We start from the raw sequence: 21,563 nt of genomic DNA, 5'->3' as shown, positions 1-21,563 counted from the left end.
CCAATTCAACAAACACTTACTAGCCTAGAGAAGTTCAGTGGGACAGCTCACAGCCAATGGGCTTTGGATCACGCCCTTCATGAGCCACATAGATGTTGCTGCTTCGTATAGTCATTTTCCACCTTGCCGCATCATTTGTTTTTTGTTGTTGCTATTTTTCCCCCCCTGCCCTTCTCCAGCATCTTGGCAAATTGGAATCGTTTCACTGAGGGTTGCAGTTCACTAAATCTAAACAGAGCTTGTATCAAATATCACTCATTACTCCATAAAATAGTTTTCTGGCACACTCAGATGGAAAGCATTTGAGTCCAAGTCTGTCAGACCTTATCGCTTGGTAGCCGTCGGATCCCATTAGCGCTGCATTTTATCGACTGATGTCAGGGTTCCCACGCATAATCTAAGTCAGCTGGGCTATTGGGTTTCACCCCCTCCAATCTCCAAGGCCAGACAGAGCAGTGTTCAGACTGAGACATTTGCAGGAACGGGGGCAGCGGAGAGGATGAACCATTGCAAGGGGGACCCAAGGAGATCCTTCCATGGGGATGTTTTTAGTAATTTGATGCAATTTGGTGCATTCCATAAGCTATTACATGCCTGAGATAAGAGTGGCAGGGATCTTCCCCGTGTTCATGGGATCTTTGTGATCCAGGGATCCTCTAGCATGGTGCGGGATGATCCCTCTCACACACAGAGGAATCCTTCCCTTGAATATTGGGCCAGGGAGCAGGGGCGCCTGAACAGAGGGGACCAAGGGGCCCTAGCCCCACCATTTTTTACCGGTTGTAAGGGCGAGCAGTGGGAGAGAGGGGGAAGAGAGGAGCGAGCAGGGGTGGGATCTTGGGGGGGAAGAGGCAAGTTGGGGAGGGGTCTTGGGGGGAAGAGCTGGCATGTGGGTGGGGCCTTGGGGAAAGAGGCAGCGTTGGGGCCTGGGGAGAAGGGACAACATGGAAGCGGGGCCTCTGAGGAAGGGGCGATGCGGGGGTGGGGCCAAGGTTTGGGCGCCGGTGGCCCCCGCACTTTGAGGTAGCTTCCGCCACTCCTGCCAGGGAGTGTCTGGAATGTCCCCCTCCCATACAATGTCATTCCCTCTATTTTATCTCCTAGGACAAGCAGGGAATTCCCTGGTGGTTAGGACTTAGCTACAAGGGCATTTTTCAGTACGACTACCATGACAAAGTGAAACCAAGAAAGGTAAGTGTATTCTCTCCCGGGCTGCTCAGAGATGTGCTCACCTCTTGTGTTATGGATTGAGTGGCAGCATAAAAGGCGCTGAACCTTGGCACTGAGTCGTATCACTGAAGTATAAGGATGGTGGGGGCGGATATAAGGAGTTTCTCCCAACACTGCCTGAGGGTCTACAGAAAGTTGACATGCAGAACTCGCCCCTACTTTATTGAAGTGCTGTAATGTTGGGAAAATTGAGCACTGTTAAATATACTGCAGCTTAAGCTATTGTATTCACCTTGGTTTGGCCCAGTTCCTCCAAAGGCGTAAGACGTGGGAACATATGGCCTGATCCTGCAAAATACTGAGCACCTTCAGCCCTATTGGCTTCAAGTGGAGTTGAGGATGCTCAGTAGTTCAGAGGAGTTATCCCTAAGGACGGGATCCGGTGGCGCTTTGGCTCAGGCCATACACGATCAGAGAAGTAAAGAGAGCTGGAGACATATAAATAAGGGTGAGAGTGGAAGGGGTTGGTGGACTTTTGGGTTTTGTTTCTCCCCCTCAGGACAAAAAGTATCATGTTTCAGGGCGCAAAATGGCAAATTTAAGGGGGCCGGATTAACTTTGAGGAGTGGATATTTTAATGGTTAAGGGCCCATATCAATCAGACAATGGTAAAAATGCTTCATCACACACCTGAAGAAAGGGAAGGAAAGCATTCCCACTTGCGCTTTAACTTGTCTGAGAACTCTGCTGTGAAAACCCCCCAAGTTACGGCATTACCTGCAAGCAGCTTTATTCTAAAGCACAAGCTTGGACTACATTTTCAAAAGTGAGGAGCCAAGCTGGGCACCTCCTGTTTGGGTGCCCGACTTGAGACACCTTAGAGGGGACTGGTTTGGAGGGAAGAGGTGCTCAGCGCTTTCTGAAAATCAGGCCTGAGTGAGGGGTCTCAAATTGGACACCCAAAGCTGGGGGCACCCAGTCACGTTGATAATTTAAGCAAAGAAATTTTAATGAAATCAGCTTAAACATCCTGGAACTTCTTTGGAAGGAATGTTTGGGTCACCTGAGCTCATTCTCCGATATAGACTCCCATTTTCTGGTGTTATGCCCCAGCCTTTATTCCTTAGCAGTGCAACTTGCTCTGCAGACTGGCCTGCAACATCAGCTAACAATATTCATCCTACCTGGGAAACTAGTGAGATATCAGAAGGCAGCACATTCTAGCATGGCTTCCAGGGGGCAATGCACAGCTGAGCTCCCAGAACACTGAATAGCACATTAGCAGATGTAAATGCTTCCTCTAAATTAAGAGCTCTGCGTTTCTTATTGCATTGTTTCTGTGCCAAACAGCTCTTTCTCGGTCACTCATTTGTCCATGCAGCCTGCTTCAGCAGAATCAACCTTCCTCCTCTTCATGCAAATTAGTTTGTAGGTGGTGATCACGTGTAGTTCTTTAGCTATGATAAACTGAAATGTCCACGGTGGAAAACAGAACTCATGCTGCGGAGATCAGAATATACACTGGTTAACCACGGCCTTGTCTCTGTTGGGGGCTTTCACACAGGGAGTGACAACGCCACCAAAGATACACCTATGAACTCCTAGGGCAGATGCATTGCACTGGGGTAAATCATTACTTGCAGGGTAAGCCACATTCATGCAAGTGATGGTTTAGAGTGTGTCTACACTAGGGGGTTTGCACTCACGGCTACATCGGTGCCAAAGCCCCAATAGAGACATGTCCTTAGAATCTGCTTCCAAAAGTCAGGGTCAGCCACAGAAACTGCTCCTCCCTGCCGCTTCCTCCTTCCTATGATAGGATTGAAGCAGAAGCAAGGATGATAGGGAGAATCAACCTGAGGAATCCAAGAGAAAGGAGACTAGACCCTGTGCCTCCATTAGAGGCAACAGTGCTGTTCTCTTTGGGAGAGTCAGGCCTTCTTTCTCTCGTGTTTCATCTTCCCTTCTCTCCCTGCTGCTGCTCTGAGCGGTCTTGTCTGCCTGCTCAGCCCCAAAGTAGGTTAGTGCTGGCTACAGCCATGGCCCTCACCCTACTTGCCTCCTGCCCTCTCGTCCCTCCTGCAGCAAGCTGGGTCGCACGTACCTCCCAACCTTTCCTCGGAGCAGTGGCAGTAAGCAAGGAAAACTGGCCGAGAGTTTGGCGTTTGCATTGCTTTTGCTAAGATTGTTGTTTTTACTTTGGCAAATGGGCAGTTTTGTGTGTTGTGTGAAATCCATGATGACCATGACAGTAATACCGCCTGACTTAGAAACATGAGGGGGAAGTTCTGTGGCTTGGGGCTGGTCTACCCTGAGGGGGGGATCGATCTAAGATACGTGAATAGCGTAGCTGAAGTCAAAGTATCTTAGATCGATTTACCTCGGGTCCTCACGGCGCGGGATCAACGGCCGCGGCTCCCCCGTCGACTCCGCTACCGCCGCTCGCTCCGGTGGAGTTCCAGAGTCGAAGGGGAGCACGTTCGGGGATCGATATATCGCGTCTTGTTAAGACGCGATATAATGATCCCCGATAAATCGATCGCTACCCGCCAATACGGCGGGCAGTCTGGACATACCCTTAGTGGGGGTGATCACAAATCTTGGGGGTCTGGAATGGGCAGGCTAGATGATTCCTCAGTGGAGTCTGTCAGATGTAACCCAGGGTTAGGGTGATCAGAGAGCAAGTGTGAAAAATCGGGGGGTAATAGGCACCTATATAAGACAAAGCCCCAAATCGGGACATCTGATCACCCTACCCAGAGCGTAACCGGCGTAAAGCCTGTCTGAATCAGTGCTGCTGAGTTGCAAAGTGCTTGCAAACCCCATCCACTGGGGGGGAATGCAAACAGCTAGTGTTGGCCCTAATATGAGCAGCGTGGCAGGAGGAAGGCATGGTTAGGTGGCCCGAGAATGCATCGTGGATCCCCAAATGCTATTTAAAGCTCTCTTTCCCTGGCACAGTAAAAAGCCCAAGCCAGAAAACTTCTCTGGTTAGAGCAACCCCTGTTGATTCAATGTGGCACAATTTTTGTTCTGCCTAGTTAGGTTTTCACATTGCACCCATCACCATGGCATCTGGGAGTCTCTTGTGGTATCTGTTTCACTTCTCTATGCCAGCAGAAGTTGACTCAAGCTTTCCAAGTGCAGGAGGAGTGGGGGAAACACTTTGTAGAACTTTCTGCAGAGAAGCTGTAAATGTTAAGCGAAGTACGTAGGGAGGGAAGGCTGCAGCTTACGGCTTTTTTGATCTTTCTCATTCAGTTTCTCTGCGATGCCAAGACCAAGAACAAATTGAAAAATTGCAATGGAAAAAAAAAAATCTCTCTGGAGAATGCACAGGCAGAAAATTGTGGCGAGGAAGCAGCTGAAACCAAGAAATGTATATTAAATGCATATAAAAACCTCGCTTGTCTTATAAGAGAGATTGTAATGTTTTCCTATGATGTCATCTGAGATAGTTTTCCATGCTTATTGTGTGCGCACGTAGAACTATAATCCACACTGGCTAGCTGAGCCTATCTCACGAGAGTCCATTAGCGTTCAGTCAAAACCAACTTTTTAGTGACTGGCCGAGGAAGTCGGCGATATGTCTGTGGAATCCTAACTAGGTTTGTCAGCAGGTCTGATGAGGTCAGAGAGGCGAATTCATGCAGAGGATGATCTCATTTGCACCATTTTAAATCTGGAGTGACTCCATTGACATCATTGGGGTTGCAACAGAGCTCAGTCTCTGGCCCAGAGTGTCAGATGGATTGTGGGGGTGCGGGGATATTAAATAGGAACGCAGCTCTTAGTGCACTGTGGAGCTGTATATGACTATGTGGCTGTGCTTTTAAACCCCTCCTGTTATGCTTTGAATCACTAGAAATGCCAAGGTGCAGTTAAACTAGCATTCACTCTGAATCGTCTTCCTCCCACCCCGCTCTGTTTTTCTGACTTACATTTGGAGTAAGTAGTTGGCCTGGAGGGTTGGCAATGGGCTGTGCTTCATTTGTAATGAAAGAAGTGCTAGGGCTCAAGCCATGTTTTTATTTTCATAACTGATGTGGCAAGCCCGGAGGTGCCGGGGCTATGAGCTACCAAGCCCAGAAGTGCCGGGGCTATGAGCTATCAAGCCCAGAGGTGCTGGGGCTATGAACTGCCAAGCCCAGAGGTGCCGGGGCTATAGAATCATAGAGTTTAAGGTCAGAAGGGACCATTATGATCATCTAGTCTGACCTCCTGCACAACGCAGGCTACAGAAACTCACCCACCCACTCCTGTATCAAACCTGTGTCCGAGCCATTGAAGTCCTCAAATCATGGTTTAAAGATTTCAAGATGCAGAGAATCTTCCAGCAAGTGACCCATGCCCCACGCTGCAGAGAAAGGCAAAAAAACCCCGGGGCTTCTGCCAATCTGCCCTGGAGGAAAATTCCTTCCCGACCCCAAATATGGCGATCAGCTAAACCCTGAGCATGTGGGCAAGACTCACCAGCCAGACACCCAGGAAAGAATTCTCTGTAGTAACGCAGACCCCACCCCATCTAACATCCCATCACAAGCCATAGGGCATATTTACCACTAATACTCAAAGACCAATCTTATTATACCATCCCCTCCATAAGCTTATCAAGCTTAGTCTTGAAGCCAGATATGTCTTTTGCCCCGACTACTCCCCTTGGAAGGCTGTTCCAGAACTTAACTCCTCTGATGGTTAGAAACCTTCGTCTACCAAGCCCAGAGGTGCCGGGGCTATGAGCTGCCAAGCCCAGAGGTGCCGGGGCTCAGCCCTGCCAAGCCCTGGCACAAATTAAGCACCAGCAGTGCCCAGGAGCTCCAGAACAAGTATGGGTGAGTGATGGGGGGAGGGGACCTAGAGGAGCGAGCCGGGGGTGGGACCTCAGGGGAAGAGGTGGTGCGTGGGCAGGGTCTTTGGAGAAGGGGTGGTGCGAGGGAGGAGCCTTGAGGAGAAGGGGCAGTGCGAGGGCAGGGCTTCGTGGGGAAATGTGCAGCATGAGGGTGGTGGTTCAGGGAGAAGGGGTGGGGCGGGGACTTCAGGGTGGCATGGCATGGGGGCAGGGCCACAATTTGGGTGCCTGTGGTCCCCCCACTTTTAGGGCACTTCCACCACTCCTGGCAATGCCCCAGTTCCCGTGCTCTTCCAATGACATGCTCAAACGCAGATCTGGTCTGCGTGGACTGAAAATCCTTACCTGCTGACTGTTGAGTGATCTGCATGAAATGAATGTGGTGATCTCAGACAGTTCCTGATTGACACGTGTTTACATCACAACCGCCCTCACTGCTGTTACCCCTAATTGGTACCCTTGTTTGCATTTCCAGCAGAGAGGGCAAGGGCACAACAGATGTGGAAAGTTCATGCCCTTGTCACACCTTAAGGCTGTTCTTCCAGCTCTGGGCTAAGGCAGAGTGCTCTGGGGAAACTTGCGCGTCCAAAACCAGTGCTGTACCTGTTCTGTGTATAAACAGAAGACTTCAGGCTCCAGCGTTGCATGCACCCCTGTCCCTGCTGGTTCATTTCTCGTCACCCATCTTAGGTCCTTTGGCCCCTCCCTCTTCTGAGGGGGCGGGTCTTTCATTGCTTTGATGGGCCCCGCCCAGCATCCCCGAATTTAAATAGGCTGGCACTTTTCCCTGGCATTGAATTCATGATAAAACTAGCAAAATATTTTGAGCCAGTTCTTCAGCTGGTATAAATTAGCCTAGCTGTGTTGGAGGCCGTGGAGCTACGGTGACTTATACCAGTTATTAGGAAGGGGTTCTTCCTTTTGTGCATTTTTCTGAAGTTGAATAGCAGTTGGAATATGAAGAGCCTGGTAACCGCAGCGCCACTTGGAAACTGTCGTGTGGGTGAGTGGCATTTGTTCAGTTTAGTCAGCTGTATCTCCAGTGTGTTCTAAGAGCTCTCAACAGCATTTGATCAAGCAAAAGTGGTGTAGCCTGTGGCTGTATGATAATGAATAGTGCGTGCTTGAGTGACTGTAGTAACAACAGGCATGTCTCTGTTGTTCTGGTGAGATGCCTCCACTGTTTTAAGAGTCCAAAGGCATCCTTCAATACAGACATTTTAATAGTTTTAGCAAACAATTCACTCAAAAAAGGCTGGGGAGTGAATGATTAACAAAGTCAGCAAAGTATTTCCATATGACCCAATAACAGACACTGCTAGCTGGAAACAGAATGGCCTTGAAGGAATGACATGTACTTTGTGTATCTTTGCTCCAGACAAACAGGAGACAGCACTATTCTGGATTAGCTCGATAGTAGTCTACAGGCAACAAAACATTGGATGTGTCCACTTCTCCTTGCTCCAAAACCTTTCTTCAACCAGAGGGAGTGTAATTGCGATACAGGCTTTGAAGGATGTTGAGGACAGAATAAAAGGTAGAGATGTGGAATATCGCAAAGAAAACTCCCCAAGCCCCAGCTAGTTGGTAGTGGTACAAAGGTTCTCCTTGTGACAGCCAGGAAAACGTTTCCAGTTGTGTCTCTTCTCTGAAGTCGAGCAATAAGACATTTTGCTAAAATATTGCCATTTCCTGGCATATGGTATCCACAAAGCTCTATGTATTTTACTGGATTTTCCCCACTGAGGGTCAAATTCTGAGAGTAGTACCAGTGCAAATCCAGAGTAACTGCAACAGACTTAGTCTACATTTACACGAGTGTAACTGAGAACAGAATTTGGTCCCTAGTGCCTAGCAGCATATAGCAAATGTGAAATCAGTAGTTCCGAGTGTCACAAAATAGTCAAGTCTGGCCAGTGTCCTAAGAGAGAAATAGCCTGTGTACTGAGAGTATGATCCTAGTAATCAATAAATAGACTTTGTTTAGAAGGAGCAACCTTGCTGTGTGATCTCACTTGGCCTTATCTGAACAGCAAGGGGCAGAGTGAACTTCCCTAGATCCAGAGGGAAAATGGGGTATTAACAGGCGTGGAACAACAGCCTAATTAAGAGCTCTTTTACTGCAGAACAAATAGAGATCCTCTTTGCTTTAGGGCATAAAGAAGCATTGTCAAGTTGGTAGGTTCATTGACTAAGTGGTAAAACTTGAGTTTCCTGTGGTGAAGGAATGACAGACCCTTTAAGGCCCGGCTTGACAAAGCCCTGGCTGGGATGATTTAGCTGGGAATTGGTCCTGCTTTGAGCAGGGGGTTGGACTAGATGACCTCTTGAGGTCCCTTCCAACTCTGATATTCTATGATTCTATGATTCAAAATAAACAAACACAAAGTGTAAAATACTGCTAAAAGTATACAAAATACTGAATGGTATGCGGAAGGCAGATCAGGCGCTTCTGTTCACCCTGTGTCAAAATACAAGAATTAGGGGACAGTCAATGGAACTGAAAGGTGGCAAATATTAAATAGATACAATAAAACACTATTTCACTCAATGTCTGATTAGACTGTAAAAACAAAAACAACGAGGAGTACTAGTGGCATGCCCAAATAAATTTGTTAGTCTCTTGGGGTACGTCTTCACTACCCGCCGTATCGGCGGGTAGCGATCGATTTATCTGGGATCGATATATCGCGTCTCGTTAAGATGCGATATATCGATCCCCAAACGCGCTCACCGTCGACTCCGGAACTCCACCAGAGCGAGTGGCGGTAGCGCAGTCGACGGGGGAGCCGCGGCCGTCGATCCCGCGCCATTTGGACCCCAGGTAATTCGATCCAAGATACTTTGACTTCAGCTACACTATTTGCGTAACTGAAGTTGCGTATTTTGGATCGATCCCCCCCCGCAGTGTAGACCAGCCCTAAGGTGCCACTAGTACTCCTCGTTGTTTTTGTTTTTACAGTCTAATCAGACATTGAATGAAACAGTGTTTTATTGTATCTATTTAGTATTTGCCACCTTTCAGTTCCATTGACTGTCCCCTAGTTCTTGTATTTTGACACAGGGTGAACAGAAGCGCCTGATCTGCCTTCCGCATGCCATTGAGTATTTTGTATACTTTTAGCAGTATTTTAGTATCTTTTAGGAAGATATAACAGTTGATTGTTATATATCTCTTCCTACTGTATTTTCCACTCCATGCATCTGATGAAGTGGGTTTTAGCCCATGAAAGCTTATGCCCAAATAAATTTGTTAGTCTCTAAGGTGCCACTAGTACTCCTGGTTGTTTTTGGTTTTGCTGATACAGACTAACAAGGCTACCACTCTGAAACCTGATTAGACTGTGGAACTTATTGCCACATGATACAGAATCACAGAAATATAGGGCTGGAAGGGACCCGAAGAGGTCATCTCATCCATTTCACTGAGGCCAAGAACTAAGCAAGATTGAATAGAGAATTAGTCATTTATATGGATTAAAGAACATCCATATTTACCATAATGAATATTGAAAGAATAAACAAGAGCTTGGGAAGGGATGTAAACTCTCATGCTTCAACTTCTAGCTCTTGAAGGTCAGGAGGAAATTTCTCTGGAGACAGGCTATCTTATACCTTCAGGGATATGGGATATGCAAAATGCTCCACTCTGTATAGGGACAGGTCTACACTACGGGGCTAAATCAACCTAAGTTACGCAACTCTCCCATTGACTTACCTTTTAATTCTCATTTCGGTGGAGTACCGGCGCTGACAGGAAAGCAATTGGCAATCGATTTAACGGGTCTTCACTAGACCCGCTAAATCGACCCTGGTGGATCGATCACTGCGCGTCGATCCCCTGATAAGTGGAGACAAGCCCTAATATTGCACAGTTAGGTACTTTTCCTCCAAAGCATCCAACACTGCCTGCTTCTCAGAGAGACAGGATACTGGCCTCAGTGGGTAATTGGTCTGTTCTTGGAATAGCAGTGTTTCTTCTGATCATTGCAAACATCTTTGTATTACAAGAAGGAATTAAATTTTTCCAGTGTACCAGTGATGGAGGGGTGGGAGGGACATGTTCATTAAATATGGCTTTGAAAGGCTGCAAAGTCTCAGGGGCATTACTCTAGTAAATTATTCATTGCGCTTAACTCTCTATTAAGGGCTACCTGCTGACTTCTGGTGCTTAGATGTGCTTATTTCTTTTCCCATTGCTGAACCTTTATGCTTTTTGGTGATAGCATGGTCTGATTTTCAAGCTATGGCAGGTTTTGCCTAGTAAAATGCACCAGATTTTTCATTGCTTGTTTTAATTTTGAAAACATTCAGTGTTGAAGAGAGGAGACAGACCAGGTGTAAAGCCAGGTTTTCCTGGCAATGTTGTTCTTTTTATCCTTTTGGCGTATCCCAGACCCACCCTCTTCAACACATTAAACTTCTCACACACCCCAAAATGTAGGTAGAAGATCCCTCTGGGTTAGTGTCATTTGAATGGCAGCCAGAGTGTCATTGGCTGCCCTTGTTTAGTTCAATTATGAGCAGCCAGGTCAGAATAATTCCTGGCATGACCTCTTCAATTTAGGCTGGAAATCTCCTGAGAATGGGTTTTTGTCTGGAGAGACCCAGGACTTTCTTCTTCTGGTCTGGCCAGAAATTCCATGAGAACAGCTGTTCAAAAAGCAAAGCCAACCTTTCAGCCCTGTGACAAGGTTCCACTCATGTTTAGTTTGAGTGGTAGGTAGAGCTTGGCCCCTCTTTTAGGGTTTGTCTGGATTAGGAAAAGAAGTTGAGTATAGGTCAGGATTAGTTAATGTGTTAATGGATTGGTCACCCGAGTCTTTCACCTTGATTAGCTAAAAAAATTAACCCTAGGCTCCTATCACCAGCTACATCAAGGTTAAGTGTGTTAATCTGTGTCTAGCCTAGGGAAAAGGTCTCTAAAATGTGTCTGCTAACCCCAGCCTGACCAGAGCCACTTGACCTAGCCTAGACAAATGCACAACCAGATCATCCAGAACATGAATAGATCCTAAAGATGCTGAGTCAGGCCTACAACTCCCCATGGCCTGATTTTCAGAGCTACAGCCTCTAGTATTCCCAAGAGAGGTCTCCCCACCAACTACTCACCAGGCCTGACCCTGCTTAGCCTTTGAAATCAGAGGTGATCAGGCGTGTTCAGGGTGGGATGGCCATAGAGCAGGGGTGGGCAAACTACGCCCACGGGCTGGCCCCCGAGCTCCAGGCCCGGGAGGCTAGCCCCTGGCCCCTCCTCTGCTGTCCCCCCTCCCCCACAGCCTCAGCTCGCTCACTCAGCCGCCGGCGCAATGCTCTGGGCGGCGGGGCTGTGAGCTCCTGGGGCAGCGCAGCTGCAGAGCCCGGCCTGACCCGGTGCTTTGTGCTGCATGGTGGCGGCGGCAGCGTGGCCCAGCTCCAGCCGGGTGGCACGGCTGAGGCGCCGCCAGCCACCGGTGCTCCAGGCAGTGTGATAAGGGGGCAGGGAGCGGGGGGGTTGGATAGAGGGCAGGGGAGTTTGGGGTGGTGGTCAGGGGACGGGGTTGTGGATGGTGGTCGGGGGGAAACGGGGTTGAATGGGGGTAGGGGTCCCGGGGGGCAGTCAGGAAGGAGGGGGGGTTGAATGGGGCTGGCAGGGACTCCGGGGGCAGTCAGGGGACAGGGAAAAGGGGTGGTTGGATGGGGCAGGGGTCCCGGGGGGGCAGTCAGGAATGAGAGGAGGGGTTGGATGGGGCGGCATAGGTCCGGGGGCAGTCAGGGGACAGGGAGAGGGGGTATGTGGATGGGGCAGGGGTCCCAGAAGGGCAGTCAGGGAACAGGGGGGGTTGGATGGTGCAGGAGTCCCCTGGGGGGGCATATATGAGGTGGAGGCCGGGCCACAACCCCCTCCCCTAACCGGCCCTCCATACAATTTACAAAACCCGATGCGGCCCTCAGGCCAAAAAGTTTGCCCACCCCGCCATAGAGCATGCTCTGAAGCCAGTGGGAGTTGTTTGTGCTTAGCAGCTCTGAAAAGGAGACCCCTAATGCATAGTCATGTCAGGGTTTGGGGAGGGGAGTTCAAGTGGCAAGGAGAGAGTTTCAGTGCAGGAATAAGCTGTTTTTTTGGTTTAAGAGGTTTAAAAGAAGAGGAGAAATATAGATATAAGGCTCAGGGAAAAGAGTGATCTCTCTAATCATTCCTGTCTAACCAGGACCATCACTGTCACATCAAGGGACTTATTATTTATTGGTGTCTTGGTAGTACGTAGAGCCTTCATTGGGGAGCAGAGCCCCATTGTGCTAGACACTGTGGCCCAGATCCTCGCAAGTATTTAGATGCCAAACTCTCATTGACTTCACTGGAGCCAGGATTTCACCCATCACGGTTTTTAAAAGCTCTTTAGAAGACATTGAAGCTTTCAGCTAGACTCGAGTGAGTGGTGCAGAAGTAGCTGGAGTGGATCCGTGGCATTAGGCAGTTGGTTTTGGCAGTCAGTGCATTTGGGGGCATTATCGCTCCCCGCAAGTGCTGTGATTTCAGACAGTGAGTTTAACTCCCTGAGAATGAAGTGGTGTTTCCCAGCCGGTGGGAAGTTCTATCCATGTGTTTACTGGGTATGACAGCATTGCCATCCACACTCCACCGCAGTTAATAGATGCTACAGCAAATCAGTTAATACTGTGAGAGCACAGTGTCTTCCATCAAAGCATCACAACGCACTTTACAAATGTGAAGTCCAGATTCTCTGCTGTGCTCAGGGTTAAGGGCCTGTCTGGGAACTCCTGATTCACCGTCTAGTCTTGGGCTCATGGGGAAGCAATCGGGGGACTGCTCTAAACTGCGTCAGCTGACTGCTTCCCTCGGAACCATAATCTGTCTGGGGATTGCCAGAGTGTGTGGTGCTCCACATACTAGTCCTGCCACGCCAACACACACCCTCTACTGGGGCCTGCAGGGAGGGAGGCATAGGAGCCAGATGATGTCTCTACACCTGCTGGGACCTCCCCTTGCAGGGACATGGGGGAGTCCCGGGCTGGGGGCTTTCAGGAGGTTTCCTCTCCCATTGTGGCACAAAGGAAGCCGAGCAGGGCAAGTATTCAGCCCTAACTAATTCAGCCTCATGACAGTCCTGGGAAGGAGGCATTCTCCACAGTATGCAGATGAGGAATCAGAAGCACAAAGGGCCAGATTTTCCGAACACCGGATGCACAATTGCATGCACAGCAACTATAACTCTGTGTGTGTGTGTGTGTGTGTGTGTGTGTGTGTGTGTGTGTGTGTGTGTGCGTGTGCAATTATGCTGCATGCACTGTCATGATGAATTGTGTGGACATGTTCAGCAGACTCATACGCTGTCTGTCATACCATGTGGGCCCAAACTCCTGAAAGCGTGGCTCTTAGTGTTTCACTCAAGGCCACACAGGAAGTGTGTGGAAGAGCCAGGAATTGAACCCCTGTTTTTTCGCCCCGTCCTGTGCTTTAGCCACAAAAACCATCCTTCCTTCCGTATCGTGAGCGCCCAGCGTTCTCTTCATGCGGTAAAGCCAGCCTGCCACTCCTGAGTCATTCAAAACGCCCTTGGATTCGCCCCGGATCGGGCCCATAGTCAAGTGATTCGCTCTGACTCAGAATGCTGAAATGGATGCGGATGGCCGGGCCTCCTCTCCACCAGGCTCAACTTAATTAGGGAGTAGCCCAAGCCACAAATGTTCTCACAAAAGGGGCTGGAGACTGAAAGGCTCTGACTGCAGCTCTTTGTTGCGAGTCACAAACATCTGGTGCCTGGCCAGTTAGACTGCTCCTTGGAACAATTTCCGATGAGAAAAATCTCCTAGTTTGCACCTGAACGCTCCACGGCGTGCTGCGCAACATTGAAATCCCTCTCCCGGCTCCTTTTCCAAGCTGCCAACTTTTGCAGAAAAGCATTGTACTATTTCCGACACCAGCTTCTTACCAGAACCACCCCCCACCCCCACCCCTGAGCGTGGACCGGTTAATAAGGCACTAGCCAGTTTCAAACTGCACATGCTGCCTGATACTTCTTAAAGGTTAACATCATTTACACGCAGTCTTGCACATTCAGGCTGATTGCTTTGTTTCAGCTTGTCTTGGAGCAGTGGGCCAGAGGTCACAATGTGTGTCAGAGGTTACTAGGATAAGTCATGGTGGGGGAGGGTTGTTTTGGTTTGGATTTTTGGGGGGAGGTTATTGTTTTCTTTTGTTTTCGGGGGGTGTTTTTCAGTAGCCACTTTTCTTTCTGTCTCTTTTAACCACGTAATTGCAGCTGGGCTGAAAAGCCAGACTTGGTGAGCCTCCTTCGGGATCCATTGGAAGACTAGATGATCTCATTACATTCAGTGCTCACCAAAAATTGTTCCCATCTGAAAGCAGCTGAGGGCTGTGCGAGGTGGAACGGGCTGGTGACCTCAGCATAGTTCCCAGTGGACATGTGTCTATATCAGAGAAACCACTGCCACAATTACCACTAATTGGCACCCTTGCAGGCAGTCTCAAGAGTGATGCCTGTGGTTCAATGGGCACTGAAATCGATCGGTCCTCTCACATTTCAGAATGACCCTCTTCCCGAGCTATATTGGTGGGGTGTCACTGCCTCAATCCCAGCAGTACCTCGTTTATGGATAGATGCAGGTTTTCAGTCTCCGGGGCTGTCAGTTTCACAAGCCTGCTAAATATACTATGGGCCCAATCCAACTTCCACAGATGTCAATGGGAGTCTTTTCAATGCCTTCAATGAATATTGGATCTGAGCCTATAAATATCTGAGTTAAAGGCTGAACCAAATTCTGTCATAGTGTAAAACCAGGCAAACACATAATTGAAGTCAGTGCACCCACTTATGCTTGGCCCAAAAATCATATTGAGGAAAAGAAATAGTCCTGCCTGTTATCATTGGATTTCTGCATGATTATGTTAAGCACATGGTCAGTTTCTTACTGTGTCTCCTTCCCCTGTGAAGATTTAAACAGCAGCATGATAAATGGCTCTTGATGGGTTAACGCTATGCTCTCCATTAAAAGGTCAGCCTAATGACACCCTGTGCATATGTCACTGAATAACCAATATCGATTTGAAACAATAATAAACTGAGGAACAAGTGAAGGAAACATCTTGGTTACATTACATTGGGTCCAGTTGAAGAAAGAAATTAGACATAGTTTCTCCTGTTGGTATGTGATCAGCCAACAGGAAAGTTCTGAGGATTAAGATTTTTGTATATTGCATTCCCTATCGGAAGGGTGAAACCTCTCAGATCAACACTGAGTGGGAGGTGGCCGACTAGCATCTAGGAATTTAAAGGAGAGCAGAGTCATAGCAATGGAAAAAGATGTACAAGTTCAGGAAATGAGCATCTTACACAAAGAAAAAGACTCTAAAAATCAGATTGTAGCATCACTTTCATCCTCTTCCTCCTAAGGACCTGGCCTCGTCTCTTTCTGTGCACAGCCAAAAGGAAGTAGAGAAAATAGAAACACAGTGCCATGATTCGGCGTGGTACAGGTTAGACTTAATCACAGGAGAGGTATAGTGCAATATTGCTGTAGCAAATGGACTCGTGCCCCATTGCTTGAGCTGGTCAATAATGCACTGGAGAAAGCATCAAGGGAATAGGTGGTAGGGAACAGTTCTGCACTGGTCAAGGGGGATGGACTGGATGATTTAATTGGATGCACATTTCTATCTCTAGCCAGGTTGGCTCTGTGACTGTATATGAACAGACTTAGGCCTTGGCTACACTTACCCGGTAGTTCGGCGGCGAGCGATCGAACTTCTGGGTTCGACTTATCGCGTCTAGTCTGGACGCGATAAGTCGAACCCGGAAGTGCTCGCCGTCGACTACGGTACTCCAGCTCGGCGAGAGGAGTACCGCGGAGTCGATGGGGGAGCCTGCCTGCCGAGTGTGGACCAAGGTAAGTTCGAACTAAGGTACTTCGAACTTCAGCTACGTTATTCACGTAGCTGAAGTTGCGTACCTTAGTTCGAATTAGGGGGGTAGTGTAGACCTGGCCTTAGAGAGCAGTTGCTGACAGACACTCAGATGAGGCTTTAAAGTCCCATTTGCACTGAGGGAAGGATCTGTTGTTTATCCACATAAGTCAACAGTGGGAGAAACACTGGAAAGCTGTGAGCTTCTGCTTATCCAGGTATTGATGTGTCCCTCTGTGAGTGCCTCCCAAACATTTACTAATGTATCCTCTCCCCTGCCCTGTGAGAATGGGTACTTGGGTAGGGTTACTATATCCCCATTTTACAGATAGACAACTGGAAGCACAGAGAGACTGAGGGAAATTTTCCAAGGCACAAATGGCTAACTACCATTGGTGACTTTGGAAATCTGCCTCTTCCGTGACTTGACTGAGGTCACATAAGAAGCCCTTGGCAGAGTGGGGCATTGAACTCGGATCATCTGACTCCCAGTGCTTTCACCACAAGGCCGTCTTTCCCCTCTGCCTAAGGTCATGGATGCTTCCATACACCCATGTTATTTCTGGGTTATTTTTATGAGAGGAAAATGTCTCGGAAGTGGCAAGTTCATTTCTGTGTAGAGATTAATTTTTCCACCTGGGAAACAAATTAGCTCCATAATGATAATGTTGCACTGCTGGGTTTTGTTTTTGGGGTTGTTTTTTTATTATTTTGCCAGCCTCAGCTGGATCACGGGGACAACTGCAGAATGCAGTGTAGCTAAGCACTTTTGCTGCACTGAAAGTGAGACAAGTCCCCAGCAGCTATTCCAGGCATCTGGAGTTTCATCTGGAGAGGGTGATTGTCTGCCAAGGGGTCAGGAGGTGCTGGCGTGTGTTCTCCACCCTCCACCTCCTTCTCTACACCCACCGCATTAAAAAAAAATCTCTTGGTTGGAAACTTTCACAACACAAACATCTGGTGGGTTTTGAATTCCAGCACCACCGCAGTAGCGACAGGGGAGAATACTTGTATCTATGCTGTAGATAGCTTTAGTTTTTAGATCTCCACTCCCCTCCTCCTCTATGGCTGATCAATCAATGAAGATCAAAGCACATCTTCCGTTTAACTGAAACCCGAGTTATCTTTGTAACTTCGATATTGAGGGGTGGGTGGTTTTGCTTTATCTCAAGGTAACAAGCTACTGCTTCTTCCTTAAGATAGGAATTCAGCGGAAGCTGCTTTTATTACGAGCGTTTGCTTAGACAGGGTGGGATCTGGTGCGTCTGTTCAGCGGCAGATACATAACCATTGCAGGGCTTGCAGCCTTGCAATTTGTCCATGATAAACTGGCGACAGAGATGAAGGAATCCAAGATACCCATTCATGTTGCGGGGGATTGCTGCCTTTTCTCAATCAAATGGGAGAAAGAGTGGTGTTTAGTGGCTGGAACAGGTAGCCTGAGTGTCCGGAACTCAAGTTCTATTCTTGGTGCTGTCACTGACTCAGTATGTGACCTCGGGCAAGTCAATGAACCTCTCTGTAAAATGGTTGTAATAATCTTGATCAGAGGATGCCTTGGAAACATCATGACAGTTGCAGCCATTGTATTGTTCTTTCTGCTGTATGTTCTGGCCTTCTCTTCTGTCTTTTGTCTGTCTTGTCCATGTAGATTGTAAGCTCTTTAGGGGTAGGGCCTCTGGCATTCTATGTTTGTACAGTGCCTAGCACAATGGGGACTACCATATAGGGTGACCAGATGTCTTGATTTTATAGGGACAGTCCTGATATTTGGGGCTGTGTCTTATATAGGCATCAATTATCCCCCACCCCCTGTTCTGATTTTTCACACATGCTATCTGGTCACCCTACTCCCATAATAAACATGAACAATAAATTGTGAGGCTTAGTTCATGTTTGTAAAAGCTGGGAGTTAATCCCAGATGAACGCTCATCAATCAATACAAGCTCATCTCTAACTCTTCAGCTGGTGACTTCAGTCGAGGCAATTGACCTGAGCCGGGGATCTGGCCCACAAACTATCACCTGGGCTCCTTTAAATCTCTTCCCTGTGAGAGCATGTCAAGCTGTAGTGCTACAGGCGACGCTCCAAGGCACGCCACATGCTTTGCTTTTGGTGGCTTTTGTGGGTTGATATCTTATTTAGCCGTGTTAAAAAAAAAGAGAGCGAGCGAGAGAGCAATTCTGCAGAGCCAGGTGGGATGGGTGGATGCTGAAGGAATTTCGCTCCTCGACACAGATTCCTTCTTTGCGCTCCCTGTTGTGCTTTCCCCTCCAGAGCCGAGAGACCCCCCCTGGCCGTGCCCTAGGATGGTACCTGCTTTCGCTCCAGCGGGGAGGGGGGGAAGGAAGCGGGGTGCTAGGAGCCATGCGGCTGCCCCGGCCTTTCCCTCCCGCCGAGCCTGGGGCTAAAACTTTGCTGGCACGTAGCCGCGCCAAGAGCCAGGGCGCTGGGCGTCTTTGTCTGCAGCCCCGCAGCGAGCCCAGCCTACGCTGCCTGCCCTGCCCAGGGTCACCGCCGCCTCCGCCCTGCGCAGAGAGGCTGGTGAAGCGGCTCCAAGCCCCGAGCCGGGGGCGATCGCGCAGTAGCGGGCAGGAAGTGCTGTCCCGGGGGGCTGAGCGCCGGCCCGTTTCAGCACTGGGAGCGGGAGGACGCGCAGCTCGGCACCACTGGCCGCTGCTAACTCCCGAGACAGCGCGGGGTGGGGGCTGTGCAAAGCGAACAAGGGGGGGGGGGGGCAGGGAAACCCGCCCCCACGCAGCGCCCTGCCTGGCTACAGATTTCTGCTTGGCGCCTCTCGGAGCGAGCCGGCTGGCTGAGGGAGCTACCGCGCCGCTGCGATGTGCTGCTCTGCGTTTCACCCGAGTCCTTTTCCCGGCAGATCTTCCAATGGAGGCAGCTAGAGAACCTGTACTTCCGCGAGAAGAAGTTTTCCGTGGAAGTTCACGACCCACGCAGGTAAGCCGGCCAGCGGCAGCCAGCCTTCCCGAGGCGGGTTTCCACGCGCGCTGGGTGTCATCCGGAGTCGTGCCCGTTCGCACGGGAGGGTGGGAGGGAAGCGGCTCGTTCTATTTGGGTCATGGCCAGCAACAGTTCGAGGGGGGAGTGAATGAAATCCGAGTCCGGGCCGCAGAGCGCTGTGCGGGGTCGGTCGTGGCGGTGCATGTCAGTGGATGCGGTTTTTACGGCTGGTGATGGCTGTCAGTTTCCAGCATGTGCTTCGCGGGTAGGGCGATCGTTTACCCGTACGGGCTGGTTTTTTCTTTTCTTCTAACCTGGTGCTGAGCTAACGCCCTCTTGCAAATTGCTCGCGAAAGTTAGATCTCATTTCTGTATGAGTGATGTACCCTCACTGCTTGCTGACTGGACCTTGATTCATCCCCCTTATAGCCCCCCACTGGGGATATTGCAGAGTGTATGTGTTATGTGCTATCCAATATCAAAATACTAACATCCCCCTACAGGCGGTATGTTACCCCCGATGACTACTAACTGAAGTTTCAACACTCTGTATCATCTATTTTTAAACATTTTCTAATAACATTTTAAATCTGCCTTTGAGAATCTTCCTGGCAGTACATGTGCTAATGTGAGGTTCTTAGCTAGAGGATCTCGGTGTACTTACACTTCAGAGACTGAGGGGCATATTCAGGACTGGAGTACCCCAGTGTGACTCCGGAGTAAGTCACTGAAGGGAGTGCAGGTAGAAGTGAGAGCTGGATCTAAGCCTGTTTTCCTTAATGAGATACGTTTCGTCGTTGCTTACTCTAATTTGGGAGACTGCTTGCAAGTTAAGATGACTGTAACACTGTTCATCACTCTGGGTCAGAGTCTGCCCCACGTTAAACCTGATCCAAACCCCATTGAAATTAGCGGAAAGGTTCCCATTGTGTGTAGCGCATGACTCCACAAGTGTAGCCCTTGTTCAAATCAGCTTGCAAAGCAAGGTATTACTCAACAAGAGCCAGGGTAGCAGAATCTGGTCCTGTCTTTCCAGCTCAGATTTATTTTAGGTGCTGTCCTGTAACACGTTTTGCAACTCCTTAGCTTGCAGTCCTAGTTCATGTTACAACAAAGATCGTGGTCTGTTGTGCCACCTTCGTGGTTGGGGGGGGTCACAGTTAAGGGCAACTGCACCTGTATTCCACCTCCGTGGTCCACCAAGGGCACCCACTTTTAGGCTCCCAGCCATTAATTCTCTTGGGCAGAGACCCATGTCTCTCCCTCCTGACCAGGGGTTTTTCCAGGCTGCACAGTTCCTACACTGTGGTATTCCCAGCAAGCCAGACTGCCTAACCAGGCCAGTGTCTGTGCTTCACTTTCTCTTTGAATGCTATGAACAGCATGATTGTTACCACCAGGGCTGGCTCTAACTTTTTTGCCGCCCCAGGCAAAAAAGAAGAGTGCCGCCCCGCCGTAACACAACACCCCCCAGCGCCGCACCGGACCGACCAACCTCCCCCCCCGTCCCCCGAGCACAGCGCCGGGCCGGGTCATCCAAACCCCCGGAGCGCTGCGCTGGCCAAACCCCCGCCCCCCCGCCAGCGCCGGGCCGGGCCGCCCAAACCCCTGAGCGCCACGCCGGGCCGCCCAAACCCCCGCCCTGAGCGCCGGGCCGGACCGCCCAAACCCCCGCTCCCCCCCGCGCCGCCGAAGCCCCGCCCCCCCCCAGCGCCACGCCACCAAAACAAAACAAAAAAAACCTCGAGCACCGCCCCGCGAACAAAAACAAAAACACCGCGAGCGCCCCACGCCACCCCAACCTTATAAGGTTCTGCCCCAAGCATGTGCTTAGTCGGCTGGTGCCTGGAGCCGACCCTGGTTACCACCCAGCCCTTCCTAAGCAAACACATTGATTCTTAAGATGAAAGTACACCTCTACCCCGATATAACACGAATTTGGATGTAATGCGGTAAAGCAGTGGTCGGGGGGAGGGGGGCTGCGCACTCTGGCGGATCAAAGCAAGTTTGATATAACGCGGTTTCACCTATAACGCAGTAAGATTTTTTGGCTCCCGAGGACAGCGTTATATCGGGGTAGAGGTGTATTACAGAGAAAACATAAAAACCAATAGAAGTTCCTGTATGCATGCCTGCTAAACGCTGACCAGAGGTCACCCAGCAGTCTTATGGGAACTCAGTAGGCCAAAGCCTTCTGACCCTTCCCAGGATTGGAGCTCCCCCCTCGGACAGAAGGTCCTGTCCGTTTGCTGGATCACAACACAGGCCCTGAGTCAGTTTCAACTCAGGTTGTTGATCCAAAATTCCTTTCCTTGGCTGTTGTTCACAACCTCTGTGAAATTGCTTAATCACCCCCCAGACTGTTCTCAATTCCTGGAGGAGCTGTTGTCACCCTCCCCCATGGAGTGATGTACAATCCCTGGCTCACAATGCTACATAAGCAATACAGTGAGATCTCCCAAAGATTTTGCAGGAAAGTGCCGTATCTGTCACCTGGGATAATAATGGTTCCAGATCAGAGGCAACCGGCTCTTAGCTAGAGAGGTGTGGGCAGCTCTGGTGTATTTCTCTTAGGGCTACTCTACATACAGTTTTTGTGCCAAAGCGTATCTGTACAGCCACCCACCCTTATAAAGGGGCTTAGAGCAATATGGCTT

At 49.5% G+C, this 21,563-nt stretch overlaps 1 protein-coding gene across 14 annotated transcripts in view; it reads left to right on the top strand.

Annotated features, from left to right (window-relative positions):
• FRMD4A (FERM domain containing 4A) overlaps positions 1 to 21,563 on the top strand; it is a 529,915-nt gene that overhangs the window by 457,157 nt on the left and 51,195 nt on the right. For 13 of the 14 annotated variants that reach the window (XM_065553559.1, XM_065553618.1, XM_065553447.1 and 10 more), the window contains 2 exons: positions 1,105 to 1,191; positions 18,827 to 18,903. In XM_065553559.1, coding sequence (XP_065409631.1) covers positions 1,105 to 1,191; positions 18,827 to 18,903 — 164 coding nt within the window. Of the gene's footprint in view, positions 1 to 1,104; positions 1,192 to 17,933; positions 18,258 to 18,826; positions 18,904 to 21,563 lie in introns of those variants that run through there. The other variant, XM_065553847.1, reaches the window with a different exon arrangement.

The sequence above is a fragment of the Chrysemys picta genome, chromosome 1 (genome assembly GCF_011386835.1).
Source record: "Chrysemys picta bellii isolate R12L10 chromosome 1, ASM1138683v2, whole genome shotgun sequence".
In the NCBI taxonomy this organism is placed as follows: domain Eukaryota; kingdom Metazoa; phylum Chordata; order Testudines; family Emydidae; genus Chrysemys; species Chrysemys picta.
Note: the sequence above shows the minus strand (reverse complement) of the source record. Positions and strands in the feature narration are given on the sequence as shown.